Below are 19,361 nucleotides of genomic sequence, written 5' to 3' on the forward strand. Positions count from 1 at the left end.
TGTAGCTCCGTCGTCTTGCTCTGGTGTAGATATTCTACTTCTACATCCATCGTTTTGTCAAGCATTCATTCCCCAAATCTCCCAATCTGCTCGTACCAATATCCTATTTTCCTCCGGAAAGAGTGGCTTTGGGACGCGCAGTACCAGTCCTCGAACTCATGCCGAACTACAATGGCACCCAAAAATACACTTCCTCCCTTCCCCCAGCCCCCTCTTCTGCCTTCGATCCCGGCCTCTTTGACAGTGATAACCAGGCGTGCCCCTTTTGCCACATTTCCTCCACCTATAGCCCGTACGACCCATCCTGTCCACCCCCGTCCTCCTCCCCGCTCCTCAACCCCTCTCTAACCTCTCCCCAACCCGCAACCTTCATGGTGCTCTCCACCCCGTGCCTGGTCGCTTTTCTAGACATCATGCCCCTCTCGGCCGGGCACGTCCTGCTGTGTCCGCGGCGGCACCGCGCCAAGCTCACGGATGCGACCCCGGACGAGGCCACCGAGCTGGGCAGGTACCTGCGGATCCTGTCCGCGGCCGTGGTGGAGGCGACGGGGGTGGGCGACTGGAACGTGGTGCAGAACAATGGGGCCGCGGCGGCGCAGGTCGTCCCCCACATGCATTTCCATATCATTCCCCGGCCCGAGCTGCGGGACAAGAGGAGCGAGCGGTTCACGGCGACCATGTTTGGACGGGGCCAGAGGGACGACCTGGATGAGGAGGAGGGCGCTGCGCTTGCAGAACGGATCAGGGAGAAGATGGCTGAGGTTTTGAGAAGAGAGGGCTGTGGGGAAGGGGGAGCAAAGCTGTGAACTTGGCCTCTTGACTGGTCGGGGTCGAGGGTCAATTCACGGTGAGGAACGCCTTCATGGTTATGGCACAACAGGGATATGTCAGGGCTATGAGTAAGTTCTATTTGGTGTCACCAAGCTTGTATGAGTCTGATGCTCCGAGCAGCCTGTTATACCTCTTTCACTCGTCGTCCCCGAAGAACACCTTGACCGGCAGCCAGGCGTCACCACAAACCTTGAAGCGATCCGGGATCGCATCAATCTTAGCCACCTCCTCGTCAGTCAAGCTCCAGCCATCCAGGTCAAAGTTCGCCTTGATCCGCGATTCCGTGACACTCTTCGGAAGAACGCTCCATCCCTTCTGCAAACCCCACATGAGCAGAACCTGCTGCGCACTGCGGTTCTTGGCCTTTGCAATGGACGCGATCGTCTCATTGCTGTACAGCGGCGATTCACTGCTGCCGAGTGGCGAGTATCCCGAGCAATGGATGCCCTTCTCCTTGCAGTACGCAACCAGCTTAGGCGACGGGTTCCCCGGGTGAAGCTCGATCTGGTTGACAGCCGGGACAATCTACATTCGCGAGTCAACATCTCCTTCGACCACAGCATAATGAATGTCGTACAAACCTTGCAGCTTGGATCGTTCAGCAGCCTCTCGAGGTTCTTAATCCCAAAGTTGCTGACACCAATGTTCTTGACCTTGCCGGTGCCAACCAACTTCTGCATCTCCCGCCAGGTATCGACAAAGTCCCAGTCGGGATAGTGCTTCTTGGTGTCGTTGGGATCGGTGCTGGAAGGCCAGTGCATGAGGTAGAGATCAACATAGCTCGTGCCGAGGCTCTCAAGGGAGCTGTCGATCCCCTTGGTCACGTCCTTGTGCCATGTGTTGTCCAGCTTGGTGGTGAGCCAGATCTCCTCCCGCGGCACCCCAGATGCGCGGATGCCGGCACCGACTTCCTTCTCATTGCCGTACGCCAGCGCCGTGTCAATGTGCCGGTACCCCGCCCTCAGGGCCGCCTCGACGGCCTTCTCGACCTGGCCTGGCGGTGATTGCCATGTGCCCAGGCCGATTGCGGGCATAGAGTCGCCCGTGTTGAGCTTGAAGGTCTTACTGGATATGGCATGAGCGGGGGGCAGCTTGGCTGTAGAGTAGGATGGTCACTTACGCGGTGTTCTTGACAGCAGCCATGATTCAGACGAGGTCTTCGAGTCGGCTCACGAAGTGTGATAGAAAGAAAAAGGTGGTGAAAGAGGAGAATACCTACTTTGATTCACATCTTATTAAACCATCTAGCTGGACCAAGACTGCGGGGAAATATTTCGTCCGGTGTAGATAAACACGCAGGACGATTCCAACTTCTTCGATAGCTCAACGACTAGTTGACTAGTGACGTATGTTCGTCCCTTGGCCCGCCGGACTAGACAAAGCTTCCCTGGAAGAACCGCAACTTACTCCATCGCCTCAGCGGGGTTGCTGCAGGCTGTGTGGGTATGTAGTCCTCAAGGGACCACACGGCTGCCGCCTCCTCGGTAGAACCGGCATCACGGTCCGTAGTGTCTTTCTCGGCCTGAGGGTTAGGTGTGAGACAAGGCTTTCGAGAATTCCCACACACATGTGAACACAGAAAGGGCCATGCTATGCTTTTCGGGAGGGGAAGCATTCCCCATCGAGGTTGTGACCCTTTGTTTCCCGTGCTCCGTAAATAAACACCCCTGAGCCGAAAGTGAAACCTTTTAGCGATTGGTATCTGTGTACCACAATGTCTACTGCCATCAACCGATTACGCTCTCTTCATACGAGAAATCTTGGCAAAGGGCAAGCAAGCCTGACTGAGAACCTCAGATCACCAAAAAAAGAGGTATCGATGCGGAGATGCGCTATTACACCGAATCCACCTTTCCCCCTTTTACCCCCCACTCCACACGATTAGTTCCGCCCCAATCAGCCTCTACCTACATCAGCCATCCGTCCCACTGCTCCTAAACGTCGCGCAGAGGGCCGCATAATGATGTGTCAGATCGAGTACATTCTGGGGCAGATTTGTCGCTTGAATTATGCTCCGGATCTTGACGGCCCCCTCGTCCTCGATCAGCAGGCGGATCGTGTGCAGCAGCTCGGGCGAGAACTCGCTGTACCACCGGTACTGCCACGTTACCAACCTGATCGTGGCCGCGACCGTATCGCGCGTGCTCTTTGTCTTCTCGAATACCTTGAGGATTCCCGCCAGCGCCCTGGGGCTGAAGCGCTGCGACAGGCATGCACGGTACGCCTCAACCGCCTCGTCGACGTGCTGCAGGCGCTCGGCCAAGCAGCCGAGAATCTCCCACTCCTCGGCCGACTTCTTGTACTGCATGCTCTGCGCACGGTACTGGGCCATCTGCGTGCGCCATATCGTGTATACGCGCAGATCCTCGTAGAGCACCATGAAGAGGCTGTCCAGCCAGCGCTCGCACAGCCGCTTGTTGTTGAGCCGTGAGAAGTGATTCTCGCTGGAGGCCTGTTGAGACGTCAGCTCTGAATTCAAGGGGAGGGTTTTGTGAGGCTGGCTTACGCTCTCGTCTGCCTTCGCGACCTCCTCCGGGCCGAGGGCGCTGGAAGGCCTTTCAATATCTTTTGCGGATTTATTACCATTGGGAACAGCGAGAGTATGCGCCACAGAATCTTCATCGCTCTCATTGTCAGCCTCGTCAGCTTCAGCTCCTTCTGCACCGTTTCCATCTTCGGGACTATCGCCATTGGTCGCAGGATCCGGGGTCCCACGGATAGCGTCGGTGCTCGCGTTGCGCTTCTTGGGGTAGCTCTGCTGAGCTGACTCGTGTTTCTCGCGGTACTCGTCTTCCATGACAAAGACATTGCTCCTAATCTTGAGCAGCTGGTCCCAGCCAATCTTGGCTGTCATTTCCGTCAGGATGCTGTAAGCTTGCTTGAATGTACCCCGATAGGCGGCGGCGCGGAGGTTCAGCAGACTCGGATCTACCTGCTCAGAGTACCGCGTCTCGGGCTCGCTGTCGATTTCATCCAGCCTCGTCTCGGGTAGGGTTGGTAGATTGATATCTCTCGGTTCCGGCATGACGGGCGCATCTTTATCCTGATAGGTAAACATCGGACATGAGTTCAGGGTAGTGAGTGCGTTCTCCCAGTCTTCCATAGCCACGTATACTTGGGCTAACCTGGCCCATGTACCGAACTCGCTTGGCGCTGCGATTGTGCTCCGGTCAGCGCAGCCGAGGGCCATACGCAGCCTCTCTTCCTTTTGTTCTGGTGTTGCGGCGGTCTCGGCCTTTTTGAGTAAGAATTCCGCCTGGGTGTCGAGCATCACATAGTCCATCGGAGACTCCTTCAGCGCCTCATGGAGAACGCGAATTCCCTGGACCTCCTCATTTCCCATGAACAAGACCTTTGCCAACAAGGACGCTACCTCAGTATTTTGTGTGCGCAGCTTCTCAAAGAGGTTGATAGCGGAGGCGTAGCGTCCAGTGGTATGGAAATACTTGAGTAAGCCAGCTGTGAGGTGGTTCGAGACCAGATTAGGGACTTGCACGACGGAGTCGGATCCAAGTTGCCAGCCTGCGAATGGGTTAGCTGATATGGGTGGCATGGTGCATTTCTATTCCCGTGTCTTACCCCTAAAGAAGAGCTGCTCGGCTGCACTGAGGAACCGATGCTCGGTTTCGGTGTTGGTTACCGGGTTGAAGCGCCTAACGCCGATTATCTTGCGAATGGTATCGCCAGTGCCATCGTCAGCGTAGGAATAAGCGCGTAACACACTGCAGAGGTATGTCTCAAGCCAGAGCTCTTCAGTCGCCTTCTTCTTTTCCCCGCGCTCGTCGACGCAGTAACTCTCAACAGAGCCCGGGAAAGGGGCGTGCACGCGCATGTCAACCCGCGAAAAGGCATTGTAACAGCTGGCGCAGAGTCAGCAGGTGCAAGGTATGGCACTGGAAGGCTCCAAGTTACCAATAGGTCCCCTCGAGCGTCTTACTGGTAGCCGACGGGCCAAACTCCTTGTACGCTAGGGTATTGATGTAGGCGGCGAGACTGGCGGACGAGGAGGCATCCACCCCGGTGACATGATGGTAGACTCCCACCTAGATAGCCATGTCCGAATTAGCATCCGGGTCTCAGCGAGGACACGCAAGACTAACATGTTTTCCAGATTGGCGCAGCGGCTGCTTGACCAGGTGTACGAGGTCCGGAGGGCCAAGCTCGCGAAGGGATATCAGGGAATCGGTGCGCGCATCAATTGCCTCGTGCAATACCTCCTCAGTCAACCTACACATGCACACATCAGTCCCCAGTGTTCTTGGCAAGGCGGGATCGGGAGTAGAGCGGGAGCGCAGACTCAGGAACAGCGGGCGCAACCATGGCGAGAGACGCTTTCGCACCGCCGTTGTCGTCGACGGGCGTAGGGTTGGGTTCGATTGGAACTAGCTCAGCAAACTGGAAGATTGGAGCACTTCAAATTCACAATGATAGAGAGCTGCCAAGGGCGATGCATCGGTCGTGGATGCCTTGGGTAGACTCAATCGGGAGATGTCAGGGGTGCGAGGGTCAGGCTGGTAAACTGGAAAGGAGTGGGTTGACGATCCGTTGGCCTGTTCCGGGTTTCTTTGTATCCAAGCGATTGTCTGTACTTTTTATTGTTGCCCAAGTGGGCTAACATTGCTCGAGGTAGCTTCCACCGGAAGGAAGAGTGGACAGCTGCGAAGCTTGTTCTTCTGCTTCTGTTGACGCACGGACCTAGCACCCACAGCTTAGTGGACAGACACTTAAACACTTTCATAGGCTACAGTAGCTCGTCTCATTAACGCGCTCCAACGCTCCAACGTGGTTGAACTCGATTGCAGTGCTTGTCGCGTCGCACCCGAGTGCCGATCGCGAATGCCAGGCCACCCTTGGCAAATCATACATAGTTGCGGGCTTGCGGCATGGCAAACGCAGTAATTCCAGCCTACCTTTGTCGCCAACTCTGATTGTGGATTCCTTCCTGGCTACAGGGGACAGGAGGTAACTAGAGATTCATGATACCCTCTTGTTGGCGACAAAGATGGTAAGCCGGCGAATGCTTTGTTTTCGAGTTTATGGTGCTAACTGGGCCATCTGCAGGCCGCCTTCTCGGCCATCAACGTCGAACCTGAAGAGAATGTCGACGAAGAGGTTGATACCACCAAGGATCTTCAGGTATATTGCCTCTTCCCGGATCTTCTCGATCTCAATGGCCTCTAATCCATCCCCCTCTAGGTCGACGATGCTTTAAAGCTCTTCCAGACCGCTCTCAAACTCCACTCACAAGGGCCCCGATTCTTCGACCAGGCTTCCGCTGCCTACGATGCGCTCTTCGCCTCCGAAATCTTCAAATACCCCGAGAGCAAGACCGAGTACGAACGCAATGAGTTGGGGACGGACGGGGCAAACCTTGCCATCGAGCCTACTCTTGCCCCAGGCCTAGATGTCCTCGGGGCGGAAGCCGACGGCATTGGGAGCACACTTCCTCAGGCTCTCTACTTGTCTTACAAAAACCACGGCCAGTTCATTGTCGACCGCATTAAGCACAAGCTCCGCACTGCCGCGACGACAAAAGAGACTTTACTGCGAGACAATGCGGTTCAGGATGATGCCCGGAGAGCTCTTTACGACTTCAGCGCGGCATTGGATCGGGATCCCTCAGATGCTGAGCTCTGGAGAAAGGCCGCTCGCGTGGCCGCCTTTCTTACAAGCGCACGTATAAGTCGCTACAGCCTGGAGGCTGCCGTAGAGCTGGATGATGATCCATGCGTGGATGAAGTCGAACCCCCATCTCTGGCTGAGGGTTTCGCCGGAGGACAGCTTAAAAAGCAACTTCTAGTTCTGGACGATAAGATGGCATTGAGCCACCCTGTCATGAAGCCCTTCCTTGAAAAGGGCATGCCACCATATCTGACTCGCTTCATGGATCCCATGCCTTTCCTTCCCGATCCGACCACGTCTCTGCCGATCTCGAGACCACCCGCAGCAGAAATTGCTTCCCCCATTCTCTCGGTGTCCCTTTCGACCTCGTCTTGGACAGAACTGGGCACTGTCTTACTCCGAGTCATCAGAGAAGAAGGCTTTTCAGGGCGCGCCATTTCCATTTCACTGCCATGTGAAGACAACACAGCGGAGATTCAAATGGAAATAGACCAGCAATTACAACCGCCGAGGCCAACACCATCTCCGGAAAATCCTCCAGAAGCCACGCCAGCAGGAGAGCCAGCTACGGAGCAGTTGGTGGACGGAGAAACGGCAGCACAGGAGGCTAAGTCGGCTGCGACTGAGGCCAGCCAACCCAATGAACAATCCGCGAAAGAGCGAAGCAGCTCCATGCCGACTCGGAAGCGGTCACAATCCGCAGCCGGAATCCACGACGCCCCTGAAGATGAAAATGTGGACTTCAAGAGGAGCAAGAGGACTAGACGCCGAGATACCGCCGCGGAGGAGGCTATGGACCCCGCTACTTTTCTCGCGACACAGCTCCAACCATTGCAGGCTGCCGATCAGAACTTGTTTCAGACTACAAAAAACCTCCTGGAGAATCTCGGAGTGACAGATAGGGTGACACTAGAGAGGATTGCCGAAATCCTCGACTCCTGTGCTTCGGATGACCGAACAGGCAAAATTCAGAACCCGGCCACCATCGATCTACGAGATGCCATCACGAACTTCGATGAGGACACAGCGACGGTTTTGCTGAGTAAAAGGGAACTGCCCCAGCTGAGCCTCTCCGCATTCCTCGAACATGCCAAATCCGGGTCTCAACGAGCCCATGAGGCCCCGGCTTTTGATGATAGGCAAGGTATCAGAGACTTTGTCAACCGGATGAACGCTGGATGGAACACAATACACGACCTCACTTTTGAATACGTGAAAGCGCTGACACATACATACTCCACATCGAAGTGGCCAGACTCGCTGAAGACAACAGTAATAGAAGTCATTGGCCAAGGGGACGAAAGCATCTACAACAGGATCGTCCACGAAATCTCCCTTTGCCAGAGGGATAGCCAAGGGGCGGCATTCTCTGAGCTTGCAGACCTCGTGCAGATGCTTTTTGAACTCCATCTTGACGTCTACGAGCGCATCACGAACCCAAACAACCCTCTGGATCAGACCATGAGGCTGGAAGCGAAGGATAGGCTTGACCGGTGGATGAATATGGCGATCGAAGTTGCACGACTGCGGGATGCCGAGCCGAGCGAAAACTTGTCGCTTCGTCTTCTATGGGCAGGAGTCGCTTCAACCACATTGGGTAAAGGTACCCCGCGGGACCATGTGCTTAACTGCTGGCATAGCTTGCGAGACTTCCTTGCTAGCTTTCCTGGTGCCGAACTCAGTTTGCCCAATACCGCCGTCATCACTGAGATCTCAGTTCATGCCGCAGAGCGTGAGATATCCAAGCTCACAACCATGGACTTCTTCTTGGGTCTGTTCCAAGAGGACCTAGGCAACCCGGTGTCTGTGATTGAAAGCCTTGAGCCCGTTCTGAACCCCGAGAGTGTCTACATCAACATACCAGTCTCCCCCGACCCGAACGAGGTCAATGGCGATCACGACAAACCAAAATTTCACAGGCGTCCCATTACAGAGTGCGCCAGTCAGGAGCTGGTGGACCTGTGGAAATTCCTCAAGGCCAGCAGCACCGAACTGCGGCTGCTGCTCTGGTCAAGGCTCGGTGAGGCTTATGGCAAGATTCAGTATACCACAAAGCAGTTTTCGTGCTTTCTGCGCAGCATCGAAATCATCATTGCCGACTTCGAGCGGGACGAATATATCAATACGCCAACTGAACCCAGGAGAGGGTTGTTTATGAGTATGCTAAAAGCCCTGGACGATCTTATCATACAGTCTTTGCACCTGGCCTTGAACGACAACAGCTCCTTTGACATCGTTGACGAGGATCACTTGAGGTCCAGCATGTCTGCTCTCGCAAAGGTGAGTTGCCTTTTGCACGTTGCGGCCATGTATGAGGATGAGACGCGCATCGGGATGACGCCGGCCCCAGCAAATGGCTCGACCCTGCGAGCCTTCCTCAATAAGCTCCAAGAGATGCAAGTGAGGGCATGGTCACTCCAGTACACGATGCTCAAGGTTGGCATGAATCAGCACCAGGACATCTTCCCGAGGCCCGAAAATGATCTTGCCGATTACCTGGCTGCCGTGCATCAGGTTCTCGGCCTACGGAAATGCTGCAAGTCCTCCAACAAGATATTCCTTAAGATGATGCGCGTTGAGCTTTTGAAGCAGAAGAACATCGAGAACTGGGAAGACTATCTGGGCCAGGTACTCTACGATCTACACGGTCTGAAACTTGGTGTCGGCATCTGGGACGTGCAGGATCACGGCTGCGAACCCGAGAACCTGGAAAAACGCCAGGCCCTGCAACTTGTCGAGAAGATCATGGTGCTGGCAAACAGGATGTCGATGAAGGACCTCCTGAAATCGGACCTCAAGACGACGATTGAGCGGATGCAGCAGGCCATCGGCTCAGCGAAGTCCAGTCCACAAATGGCCCACAATCTTCGCAATTATACCGAATACCTCAAGGCACCAATCCACCCTCTGCATCTCTACCAGGCGCTCACCGGCAGCATTGATCTCGACGCCGTGTCTATCAACACGCCCGAGAGTGCCCCGGCCAAAAATGGCTGGTTTTTCTTGTTGGGCATGATTGCTCTTACCAAGTTCAAGGGCGTGGATCTCAATCGCCGCCAGACGCCAGGTGCTACTGATGACCTCAGAATCGGGGCCACCTTTCTGCGGCTCCAACTCCAATACACGCCTGACCGCTGGGACGCATGGTTTCGCCTTGCGGAGTGCTTCGACTACGAGTTGGAAGAGTCTGTGCTCTGGACTGCTGATAAGATGAACAAGGAGCGTGCTGAGCTGGTCCGGTTCCAGCGGCAGGCAATCCACAGCTACATCATGGCCCTGTCGCATTCCTATGCTTGGGCGTCTCAACCCGCGGTTCTCACGTCGTTGGAGAACGACGAGGAAGCTCTCTACGAAATGTACCAGGAGTTCGGGATGCGAATGTACTCGTCAAGCCGCGAGCCCTTTGCAATGGAGCCCTTCAAACATGAGGACCACCAGAGATTTTTCATCGGGAACGAAGGTTCAGGGACGTACAAGAAGATTCAGCACAACCAGATGTCGGACTACCAGGTATGGAAGTTTGCGGCCCACCTTTTCCGGAAGGCCATGGCAGGCAAACCTAAAGATTGGAAAAATCCATACATGGTAGCGAAGTGTCTGTGGAAGATGTATCAAAAGCCATCAGAAGAGCTGGACAAGATGAATCGCCTGCATAAGCCCACAGTACAAAAAGTCCTTGACGCACTTGAGAAGACGGTTGAGGTGGTGTCGGCGCTGCCCAAGCCCCGACACGGCCAAGATCCCATCCTTGAACCGCATTACAAGATTCTATCAGTCGTTCACAAACTCGTGGCGAGGGGCGACCTCCCGGCTCAGGAAGGTGCAAACATCTTACAGCGCCAGCCGTACGCGCCGGATCGTGGCAAAGAGGTTACGATCGAGAACGCCGATGACTGGGAGGCCTACGTGCTTAGGTGTCTGCGGTACCTTCGAGACAAGGACAAGTCTAACTGGCAGCATCGTCTCATCATCCGGCACGCCCGCATTCTGTTTGACGAGAACGCCAATGACGAAGAAAGCGAAAGCTACGTTGCTGCCAAGGCCGCCTTCACAGTGTTGCGAGAAAGCATGTTCACCAAGACCATGGTGATGAACGTCTGGAAGTGCGATGCTGAACGCCCAGGTCGCCACCATGTCTATACGGAGCGATACATCCGGTACATGGTGAGAGTGCTCGACGTTATGAACGATCGAGCCAACCTAGAAGCCCTTCTCCGCCGGATCCGCAAAAAGGGAGCCGATTTCTACCATTTCCACGAATTGTGGCAATTTTGTGTCGTGACATTCGTGAAGCTGCTCCGGCAGGCCTTCAAGATTGCGGTAACCGGGGAAGACGCGTTCAAGAACCTCAGGCCGGAAGAGTTCGATATCGTCGGCGACAAGATTGCTAAGTGGTCAATAACTCCCGAAGCAGAGAACAGCAGCGCATTGAGTGCCATGAAGGAGGCCGTCGAGCTCAAAAAGCTAAACGCCAATCTTATGAAGGCCAGCCCTATCGACGACCTTATCATCGACTGCTACTCAGCCATCTATCTGCATGTCAAGCCTGAGCTCCCCAAACCAGTCCCCACGCCGAGTGTGGAGGTTGACTCCAGCCAACCCAAGGACGAGGACGGCGGAGCGCACGCAACCGAGCTGAAGAGCAAGCTCCTCCTTGGGTCGCTACTAACCCGAGACAGCCGGGACACCCCTAGCGTGCTGGGCTCCCTCCGCGGCGCGTCGGAGCAGCCAGATAAGGACGAATCGGAGAAGCACTCTGTCGCGGGCGAGGCTGCCCCTCGGAACGCCAAGGTCAGCGGGATCCGCCGCCCAAACATTGTCCGCAAGGCCGAGCAAGCCGTGCAGGCTGTTCTGCGTGCAACTGAGGGGCCGCCTAAATCCGCTGGCGGCAGTGCCAGCGGGGGCGCAAATGGAACAAGCACTGGCGGCAGCGGCAGCTCCAGGACCAGGCTCGGGTCCATGTCGAGCGGAAAGAATGTGCATGGACGGAGGACGCCGCGTGCGGAAGGGGACAGTGAGGAGGAGGGCGGCTCGCGGCATGGAGACGGCGACGACGATGTCGAGATGAAGGATTATGACGACGGGCGGGGCAAGCGCGAGAGACGGCAGCACGATGAGGCCAGCGACATCTCCAGCCCGCCCGGCAGCGTGCATGACTCTGCCGATGACGAGAGTGACCTGAGTGATGTCCCCGCGGATTATGAGGACGATGCGCCGCCTTCGCTGCTGTTTCCCAATCTCAGGCGCAGTGTGGATGCTGCGACGGTGGCTCGGCGGGGAGCTAGGGCCGAAAGTAGCGGAGAGAGCTCTGCTGAGGAGGAAGAGGAGGAGGCGGGGGCGGAGGAGGAGGAGGAGGATGAGGAACGTGACGATGAGGGTGATCATGAGGAGGGCGGGGAAAATGGTGATTATGGCAGAGATGGGGGCGAGAGGCATGGAAACGAAGACGTTGGTGACACTGAGGAAGAGCATGGGTCGGAAAGGGAAGACGAGGAGGAGGAAGATGAGGACAATGAGGAGGAGCACCGGCAAGAAGATGGGGATGAGGATGAAGCCGAAGAAGGCTTGCCCCAGCTGGGAGCTCAAGACGAAGATGGTGCGGATCCTATGGAAGAGGATGAGAGTGAGTAGCCTTCTGTATTGTATTGCAATGTTGTTTGGGTCGGTTTGGGGGTTGGGAAAGCATAGATGAAGGGATTGGTTGGGCGGTTTCGGTAGCTGCCAGGCGTTCGGCGCTTGGTTGCCCTCAACGCAGAAAACTGACAAGTCGATTGCCATATCTCTTTTCCGTGTATTCCTTTTGAGTCAGTTATACCTACATGCCATTCGGGGACATGCTTCTCAGTACAGCGGGCGAGGATGCACTGCGTGTTGCTGAGGGGCCAAATATTGTACAGTACCGTACGAAGTATACGGATACCGTAACAGCTACATAGGTTGCCTACCCCTGTTCGTTTAGTGCGCTGGGAAAGAGCTTGGCCTCTGACAGACTCAGTGGGCTTGGCTTTCACCGGGCCCCCTAGGCTGCCTTGCCTTACAGTGTAGCTGCGCTCCAACGCCTGCCTTGAGCAGCCAACCCTGTCTTCAAGTTGGGCAACGACAACCGGAGTATCAACAAGGTGACCTTCTAGGCAGCAGAAAGCGTTTTACCAACTCTATCGCACTCACACACCATTATATCTATCTCAATCCGAACCACGAACTCATAATCCGTCTTCTGTCGCGGCCCAAATTCCCTCTCTCCTGTATCAGTAACCCGCGGCAGCAAATCTCTACTCTATCCCAACATGGCATCACAAAAACGCATCGCCAAGGTAACGACCGCCCCTTCTTCCCTCCCAATACGTAGTACACCTTGCTAACCGCATGGGTCTCCAATCACCCACCCACCTCAGGAACTAGCAGAATGCACCTCCTCCCCACCGCAGGGCATGACCATCAAGCTGCCCAACGACTCCGACATCCACAAGTGGCACGTAACACTCGAAGGGCCCGAGGGCACCGTGTACGCGGGCGGGAAATTCGGCATCATCGTATCCCTACCAACCGACTACCCCTTCAAAGCTCCCAGCATCACCTTCTCGACGCGCATCTACCACCCCAACGTGACCAACGACAGCCTGGGCAACATTTGTCTGGGGCTGCTCAAACCGGAGAACTGGAAGCCCTCCTCACGACTGTCGAGCGTGCTGGAGGCCGTGCGGGCCTTGCTCGTCGAGCCCCAGCCCGACGACCCGCTCGAGGCCCGCATCGCGGACGAGTACCGCCAGGACCGCAAGGAGTTTGACAAGAACGCGCGCTCGTACGTGCAGCGCTATGCTAAGGGGCCTGTTAAGTTTGAGAGTGGTGGTGGCGAGAGTGGCGGCGGAAGTACTAGTAACACCGGGGGAGGAGGCAACTGAACTGAAGGCGTCGGTGGTAGGTTATATGACATTGACTTCCCTAGGAGATTAGCGGGAGAGGAGAGCCTCCTTACGTCGTGCAAATCTCGGCTTCGGGACGGCGGGGATGGGCACACACACAAACGAAGCCTTGGAGATGCCAAGTGATGATGGGGGCCTAATCAGCTCTAAAGCTGGTGACTGGGGTTATCCAGGGGCCCAGGGGGTGACTGAGCAAGTCCGCTTACCACAAGCAGTCAATTATCAATGTGTGGCATGAGATAGCGCTGAGCCCGAGTCTCTCTGCTCGCTATCAGAGGCACCAATCCGGCGGATAGCCATGAGCAGACCGCTCGTAATGCAGCGAAACTATGTCAACCACTGCCATGATAAGATGACAACAGGCCGTTTCTGCGATTGACCATCTATCGCTACCTCGTGATGCGAGCCATCTTTGATCCCCATCTATGTGTATATAAGTAGTGCCCTCCGCATCCGCAATGGATTGTGCTTCCTTCTTTTTCTCTGCCCATGCCTTATTACCCTCAACAACACCTATGCCCGATTGCCCGCTCCTGCAATGCCGTGCCATGCCACGCCCATGTAATCGCACCACGTAATGCTATGCTTGCCACCAGACAGAGATCACACGATGAATAGAAAACGAGAAAGTGTAAAAAGGGAGAAGATTATAATTACATGAGACTTTGTTCCGGAGCTTCCGATATGTCCGCTTACAGATCTCTTCCTTGCACACCAGGCCGGACGGAGGCCGGAAAGAAAGCGTACCCGACGCAAAACTGGAGACAAAAGAAACCAAATAGAAACGAGTGACTTGTCAGGAACCGGGGTGTACCGCAGAGGGATCTGGGTCAAAGGTTGAGAGAGGCCGTGGCGCGCACTACATCACCTCGGCCGCCCGAGTTTGTTCGCGGTCCTTGCGACGACTGAAAAGATTCCCCTTGCGGCGAAAATCGTCAAGGTCGGCAGCCAAGTCCAGCCCAAACCTGTGCCTGGTCGCCGGTCTTGGGCTGCTGTTCTCGCTGGCTGCCGCTTCTTGCTCGGCTTTCCACCTGCGAATTCCCTCGCGCCGCGCCTCCCGCTTCTCCTCGACCGACTCCTGGCTCAGGTGGCCAATGCCATTGCGCCGTTTGTAACACGTCTCCAGGAGCATGTTGCAGTCAATCATCCGCCGGGGGAATGTCTGCACAACGCCAAACATCTCCATCGGGTCTTGGACCGCCTTGATCTCGGCCTCGCCCAGCTTGAATATTGTCAGGGCAACGCGGAACAAGGTGCGCGAGCCCTCGTAGAAAAACACATCCCAGACACGTAGTACCGTCTCGATTGGCAGAGTTCCGATGAAGCAGGACATGAACCAGGCGGTCATGCAGAGCGTGATCGCAGGCAGCCGATTGGGGTCGTTGATGCTGGCCAAATTCCGCTTGTGCCCGTCTTTAGCCCGTCGTCCCCTGCCCTTTTTCCCGGAGCTCACTTCAAGTTCGTCACCGCCAATTTGCTTCCACACTCCAGGCATCGAATCCTTCAAGGCTAGCATAAGCACGCCCAGATCAACCTTGGACCCTTCCAGACTCATCTCATGGGTGCCCGGGAGGTAGACTCTGGTGATTATGTTGAGAAGCCAGAAAGCCTGTTCCTCGGTCTCTACAAAGAGGAGGAGCAGGCCAGCCAGGAAATTGAGCGACTGGCAATAGCCGATGCGTGGATTATAGAGTGCAAAGGCGTGAAGAACGCGTCGCAGGGACGTAATAATCTCGGGTTCGGGGGTTTGGTTGGACGTGCTCGCCCCAGTTTGGTCGCTGGACTCGCTCGGGGGGGACACCTGTGGCCGAGGGGGCGGCTTAAACCGTATGTTATCGGGAAATGTCCGGTAAAGATCCTTTTCAATGTCATCCACCACCATGGGCTTAACCTCACCCCTTTGCTCCGGTGACGTTGCTGCGCCGTTAGGATCGAGGCCCGCCCGACGCACCAGATCGTCGTAAACTCCGCGATGCTTGCTCAAGATGGCGGGACCTCCTGCATAGTAAAACCAAGCAGCACCCCTCCAATCCGGCGGGATTCCTTTTCGAATGAACCGCTTCGTCTTCGCGCTGCGCGGAGGGAATCGGTTGGGCCGGTCCGTCATAAGAGAGTTGTCTTTGAGAAATGCGATCCACTTTTTGCGCCTCCGGGCCAGATATTCGCTGTAGGTGGCATCCCAAGCATCGTACTCTTGGCGAGTGATGTTTGGGCTTGCCTTCCGAAAACCGTACCGGTCACGGCTTCCGGGCTCCTCTGGTGGTTCCTGCGGGAGGCGAGATTCCGGTGCTGGTGCGAAGGAGCGTGCCTGCGATTGCTCTGCCGTTGGGGGTTGTGTTTGCATTCCAGAAGTCGGCGAGGGCGGCAAGGCGGTCTCGGATTGTGGGGCGTCAAGCTCGTCTCCGCCGTCCAGCATCTTTGCGGAGTCATGTTTCCCCATCGTGTCCGGCTCAACATTGTCTTTCTTAGCCAGTGCCTCCGTAGCCAAACTTAAGCCGATATTGTCGGGTAGCGAGTTGCGAAGCATGGATTTCCTGGCCCTGTAAATCGACTGTCGTTCGGTGGAGAGTTCGGATTCAGGCGTCGGCACCGCACCAGGCATCGGCAAGGTGTCATTCATGGCCTCCAAAATCTTGGCCTTCAGGCCACTCGCATCCGAGTGGCAGCTCGCCGGCCGTGAACCTCCCACGTTGGAATCCCCAGCGTCGACCTCCGTCCTAGGAGCCTTCTCGTCGTCAGGAAACCGCACGCTGCGGCGAATACTTTCGATATCCGAGTCGTTGAAGCCTCTCTCGTACATTCCCATCACGTCCTCCAAGCTCAAACCGTCGTCGATCGAATTAGCTCGCCAGCTCCTTCGCTCATACCCGTTAATAATAGATTGCTCCGTAACGACGCTGCTAGCTTTAGTGATGATGCTGTTTCTCTCGGTTCCAGCTGACGTGAAGACAGTCCCTTGAGCGGTCGAGGCAGTCAGCTGGGACCGGAAACTCGATCTCATCTCGTCACCACCGGCTAACCAGGGTGGGAGCGGTTCCCGAGGGTACGCTTGATGGAGGTTGTGGTTATTAGGAGCTAGTTGTGGCCGAGCAAATGGGCTTGGGGTGCTGGTGACCGTAGGATTCACGGGCCTGAGGGAACTGCTTTTTGGAGCCGAACTAGTCTGGTCGTTTGACGGGCGGGGTGGTATGGAGGAAAATGTACTCGACGAGTGCGACGAAGACGCGGAAAGGCGGCGACTTCTTGGCCAAGGATTGGGAGCCGGAGCTGTGTTATAGTTTGGATTAGTTTGTTCTTTGGTGTTGCTTGTCTGTTGGTCGAAGAGTGGCTCGGCCTGCCAGTGGGACGGCGCCTTCCGCCGTGACAAGGCGCTGTCTGACTGTTGCGACCTAATGCTCGGTCTTCGTGGACGGGAGAAATTCTCCACTGCCATGCTGGCCTCGGTGGGCGTTGGCTGCGGACTTTGGCTGGGTGACTCGCGATTCGAATGCGGGGACAAAGGAGCTAGCTGTTCATAGTGGCGGCCTACAAGCGGAAATTTGCGAGCCTCGGACCATGGAAACTCGGGTTTTGTTGTTTCTGGGATGAATGGGTTGGAAGAAAGACCTGGAAAAGCAGACCGCGGGGGCCGTGGTATCGGCGTCGATTCAGCCCTTGTTCTATGCTGTGATTGGAAGTGATGAGCGGTCGGGCTTGTGCTGGGGCTTGGTCTGCCACTCAGGGAGCTGTAAAAGAAAGAATCGCTGCGAGGGGAAATGAGGTCGGTCGGCACGGGTTTGCTAGATTTCAGTTCGAGGGATGGCTTGGGTGAGCTCGAAGGACGCATTCCGCCATTCGGAGACTTCTGCAGGCGGAATGGGAGGCCAAAAGGCCGGCCGTGGTCAAAAGCATCAGCGCCATCAGCACCGTCAGCACCGTCCGCCTTGTCGTGTTTCAGCCGGGATCCCGCGTTTGGCCATTGCTGTCTGTTCTGTAACCGGAACGCATGCTGGGCCGGTCCGCGGGCCGTTGTCATGCTTCGCTCTTGGTACTGCGGATGCTGTTGGTACTGCTGATAATCTCCGCCTCTGCCGGCCGCCTGGTCTGTCGAGTTGCTGCCCATCATCGCTGCGGCCGTTGGGCAAGAAGATCGGCCAACGGAGCAGGCAGAGGCGAGGTGGAAGAATCATCAGGCACCGCGAAATTCTGATGCTTTCCTTTTTTTCCTGCCCCGGCCACGCCGTGATCAGCGTCGAAATGAGTTCCACACAGGCTCGCGTGCACGTCCTGAATTCTTGGCCGGCGATGGACCCAAGGACCCGCGCTGCTGGGTTGGGCTTCTTTGTGCCAGGGATGGTGGCCTAACTATTTAAGATCCCAGCCGCACCAGGTTCACCACTATTGGCTCGGGCCGCTGCATACAGGGGAAAATCCAAGTTTTCCACCAACGTTAATTACACCACCTAGTACCAGTACTAAGGTACTGTACCTAGGCAGTTTGGTTAGGTCCAGCAATTCGGTCGCAAGCTCCAGATGCTGAAAACGGCGCTGTCATATGGTGATGGACAGAGGTCCCCAAGTATCTGCCGTTCTCCTGCGTTCAGTACAGGTAGTGCCTCGCCCTTGCAGGCTATAGATTGTAAATTGATGATCTCCAAGGGCTTCGGTTAATCAACTTGCACGGCCGGCGAGTCGCCGTGTATGGTCCGATGTGATTGCGCAGCTTGGAATGCGGCGCTATGTCGCTTAACGTTACACGTCAACGAGCTTGGTGGACTGGAGCAAAGCAGACGAGACACACCCGCTCGGGCCGAGAGACATTTTAGGGTTCTTGTCCGCTGCAAAAGCAGGATTCACTAGGAGTTGTTCTCTAGTGTATCATGTATGCATGTGCTAAACATCGCTAACTTATAGAGCTAGGTAGGTAGTTTCTTTATAAACGAGTCGAAGGTTTTTTGACTCAGGTTTCCGTAGGAGACAACAATCGAGATGAAGTTACAGTAAATCCATTATGTTACGATACACCTAACGATAACTCCGTACCTTCCCAATTACCAGCACTCGCGAACACAATCATCACGGTATGTACTTACACAGCGAAGCAACATTTACCGGGTTGCGCATCATAAGAATGAGCACGAAATATAACTACAGTAACCAGCTTGAGCTGCAGAATGGAGCCTTTCTCGGACATGCTATGCCTGACGATTGGTTTCGGGAGCACACTGTTGTAGAGGAAAAGCAACAGTACAATAAGGAATTGGCCTGGCCTCCTGGCCGCCCATTTAAACCCCCTTTAACCCCAGATTGATACGGAAAGCTGCCACTTCCAGGGGTAAAAAAAAGAACTATGAACTCTATTGTCAGGCCCGCCTCTGTCCTGCAGGGCAATTCTCTCACCAAACGGGTTGCAATGCGAACGACACCGTCAGCAAGGTGCCAGGCAAGCGCAAGGGTCGCATGGTTTCGGAAGGCCGTTTGCGCCTGCCGTTGGCGGGCGCTCTGCAGTCCGGGCCACTCGACAAGGAATCTGGAAGTCTTCTACCTAGGGCTGTCAACGACAAGAAACTTCCAAAACCTCCCTTTTCGAGCTTCGCTCCAGCTAAACCCTCGAGTTTCGAATAAGCCTGCCATTCAGACAGGACCAGTAGTATTCCTGAGCGTCCAGCCATCGACCATGCACTCTATTGCAAACTATTCGTGCAGCGACACGAGTTGAGCACAAACGGCGCGACATGAGAAACCGCTCCCCCAGTTGCGCAACACCTAAGCTTTCCGACAAGTCATGAGGACATGGCAACGCCCCGGTTCTCCTTTCAACACGACGGTAGACTCTATTGGCAGTATCTGTGCGTCAAGGCACGCCCAATTCCGTCTGCAATACCTCCGTATCTCCAGCCAGATACAGGATGCTCGGTGCAACATTCCCAATTCCGAGTCACGGATCACTCCCGCTCATCAGTCATCACCTTAGGTCAGCTCCAGGGCCGACTGACCTCGGCGCAA

General features: G+C 55.6%; 6 protein-coding genes across 6 annotated transcripts; 3 read left to right on the forward strand and 3 right to left on the reverse strand.

Annotated features, from left to right (window-relative positions):
- Window positions 1-158: 158 nt before the first annotated feature.
- N656DRAFT_801202 (HIT-like protein) lies at window positions 159-806 on the forward strand (the record flags this gene model as incomplete). The annotated part of the gene is made up of 1 exon (XM_064818088.1): window positions 159-806. One exon carries the CDS (start codon window positions 159-161, stop codon window positions 804-806), a length of 648 nt encoding a protein of 215 aa, XP_064666648.1.
- A 160-nt stretch (window positions 807-966) lies between these two features.
- Window positions 967-1,974, reverse strand: N656DRAFT_801203 (Aldo/keto reductase; the record flags this gene model as incomplete). The annotated part of the gene is made up of 3 exons (XM_064818089.1): window positions 967-1,356; window positions 1,413-1,896; window positions 1,952-1,974. 3 exons carry the CDS (start codon window positions 1,972-1,974, stop codon window positions 967-969), a joined length of 897 nt encoding a protein of 298 aa, XP_064666649.1.
- A 620-nt stretch (window positions 1,975-2,594) lies between these two features.
- N656DRAFT_354815 (budding site selection protein) lies at window positions 2,595-5,287 on the reverse strand. The gene is made up of 6 exons (XM_064809352.1): window positions 5,129-5,287; window positions 4,932-5,058; window positions 4,744-4,874; window positions 4,411-4,691; window positions 3,338-4,353; window positions 2,595-3,283 (listed from the first exon to the last, which is right to left on the reverse strand). The coding sequence occupies exons 1-6, from the start codon at window positions 5,149-5,151 to the stop codon at window positions 2,744-2,746; spliced, it is 2,118 nt and encodes a 705-aa protein (XP_064666650.1). The 5' UTR covers window positions 5,152-5,287; the 3' UTR covers window positions 2,595-2,743.
- A 315-nt stretch (window positions 5,288-5,602) lies between these two features.
- On the forward strand, window positions 5,603-12,347 carry N656DRAFT_783377 (uncharacterized protein). The gene is made up of 3 exons (XM_064815944.1): window positions 5,603-5,836; window positions 5,893-5,967; window positions 6,028-12,347. Exons 1-3 carry the CDS (start codon window positions 5,834-5,836, stop codon window positions 12,082-12,084), a joined length of 6,135 nt encoding a protein of 2,044 aa, XP_064666651.1. The 5' UTR covers window positions 5,603-5,833; the 3' UTR covers window positions 12,085-12,347.
- Window positions 12,348-12,484: 137 nt separating this feature from the next.
- N656DRAFT_783378 (uncharacterized protein) lies at window positions 12,485-13,498 on the forward strand. The gene is made up of 2 exons (XM_064815945.1): window positions 12,485-12,767; window positions 12,849-13,498. The coding sequence occupies exons 1-2, from the start codon at window positions 12,741-12,743 to the stop codon at window positions 13,353-13,355; spliced, it is 534 nt and encodes a 177-aa protein (XP_064666652.1). The 5' UTR covers window positions 12,485-12,740; the 3' UTR covers window positions 13,356-13,498.
- A 737-nt stretch (window positions 13,499-14,235) lies between these two features.
- N656DRAFT_683790 (uncharacterized protein) lies at window positions 14,236-17,412 on the reverse strand (the record flags this gene model as incomplete). The annotated part of the gene is made up of 1 exon (XM_064810597.1): window positions 14,236-17,412. A coding segment is annotated over one exon (3,177 nt), but the record flags the coding sequence as incomplete, so codon positions are not given.
- Between the last annotated feature and the right edge of the window lie 1,949 nt (window positions 17,413-19,361).

This window comes from Canariomyces notabilis, assembly GCF_033297395.1.
Source record: "Canariomyces notabilis strain CBS 508.74 unplaced genomic scaffold N656scaffold_27, whole genome shotgun sequence".
NCBI classification, from domain to species: Eukaryota; Fungi; Ascomycota; class Sordariomycetes; order Sordariales; family Chaetomiaceae; genus Canariomyces; species Canariomyces notabilis.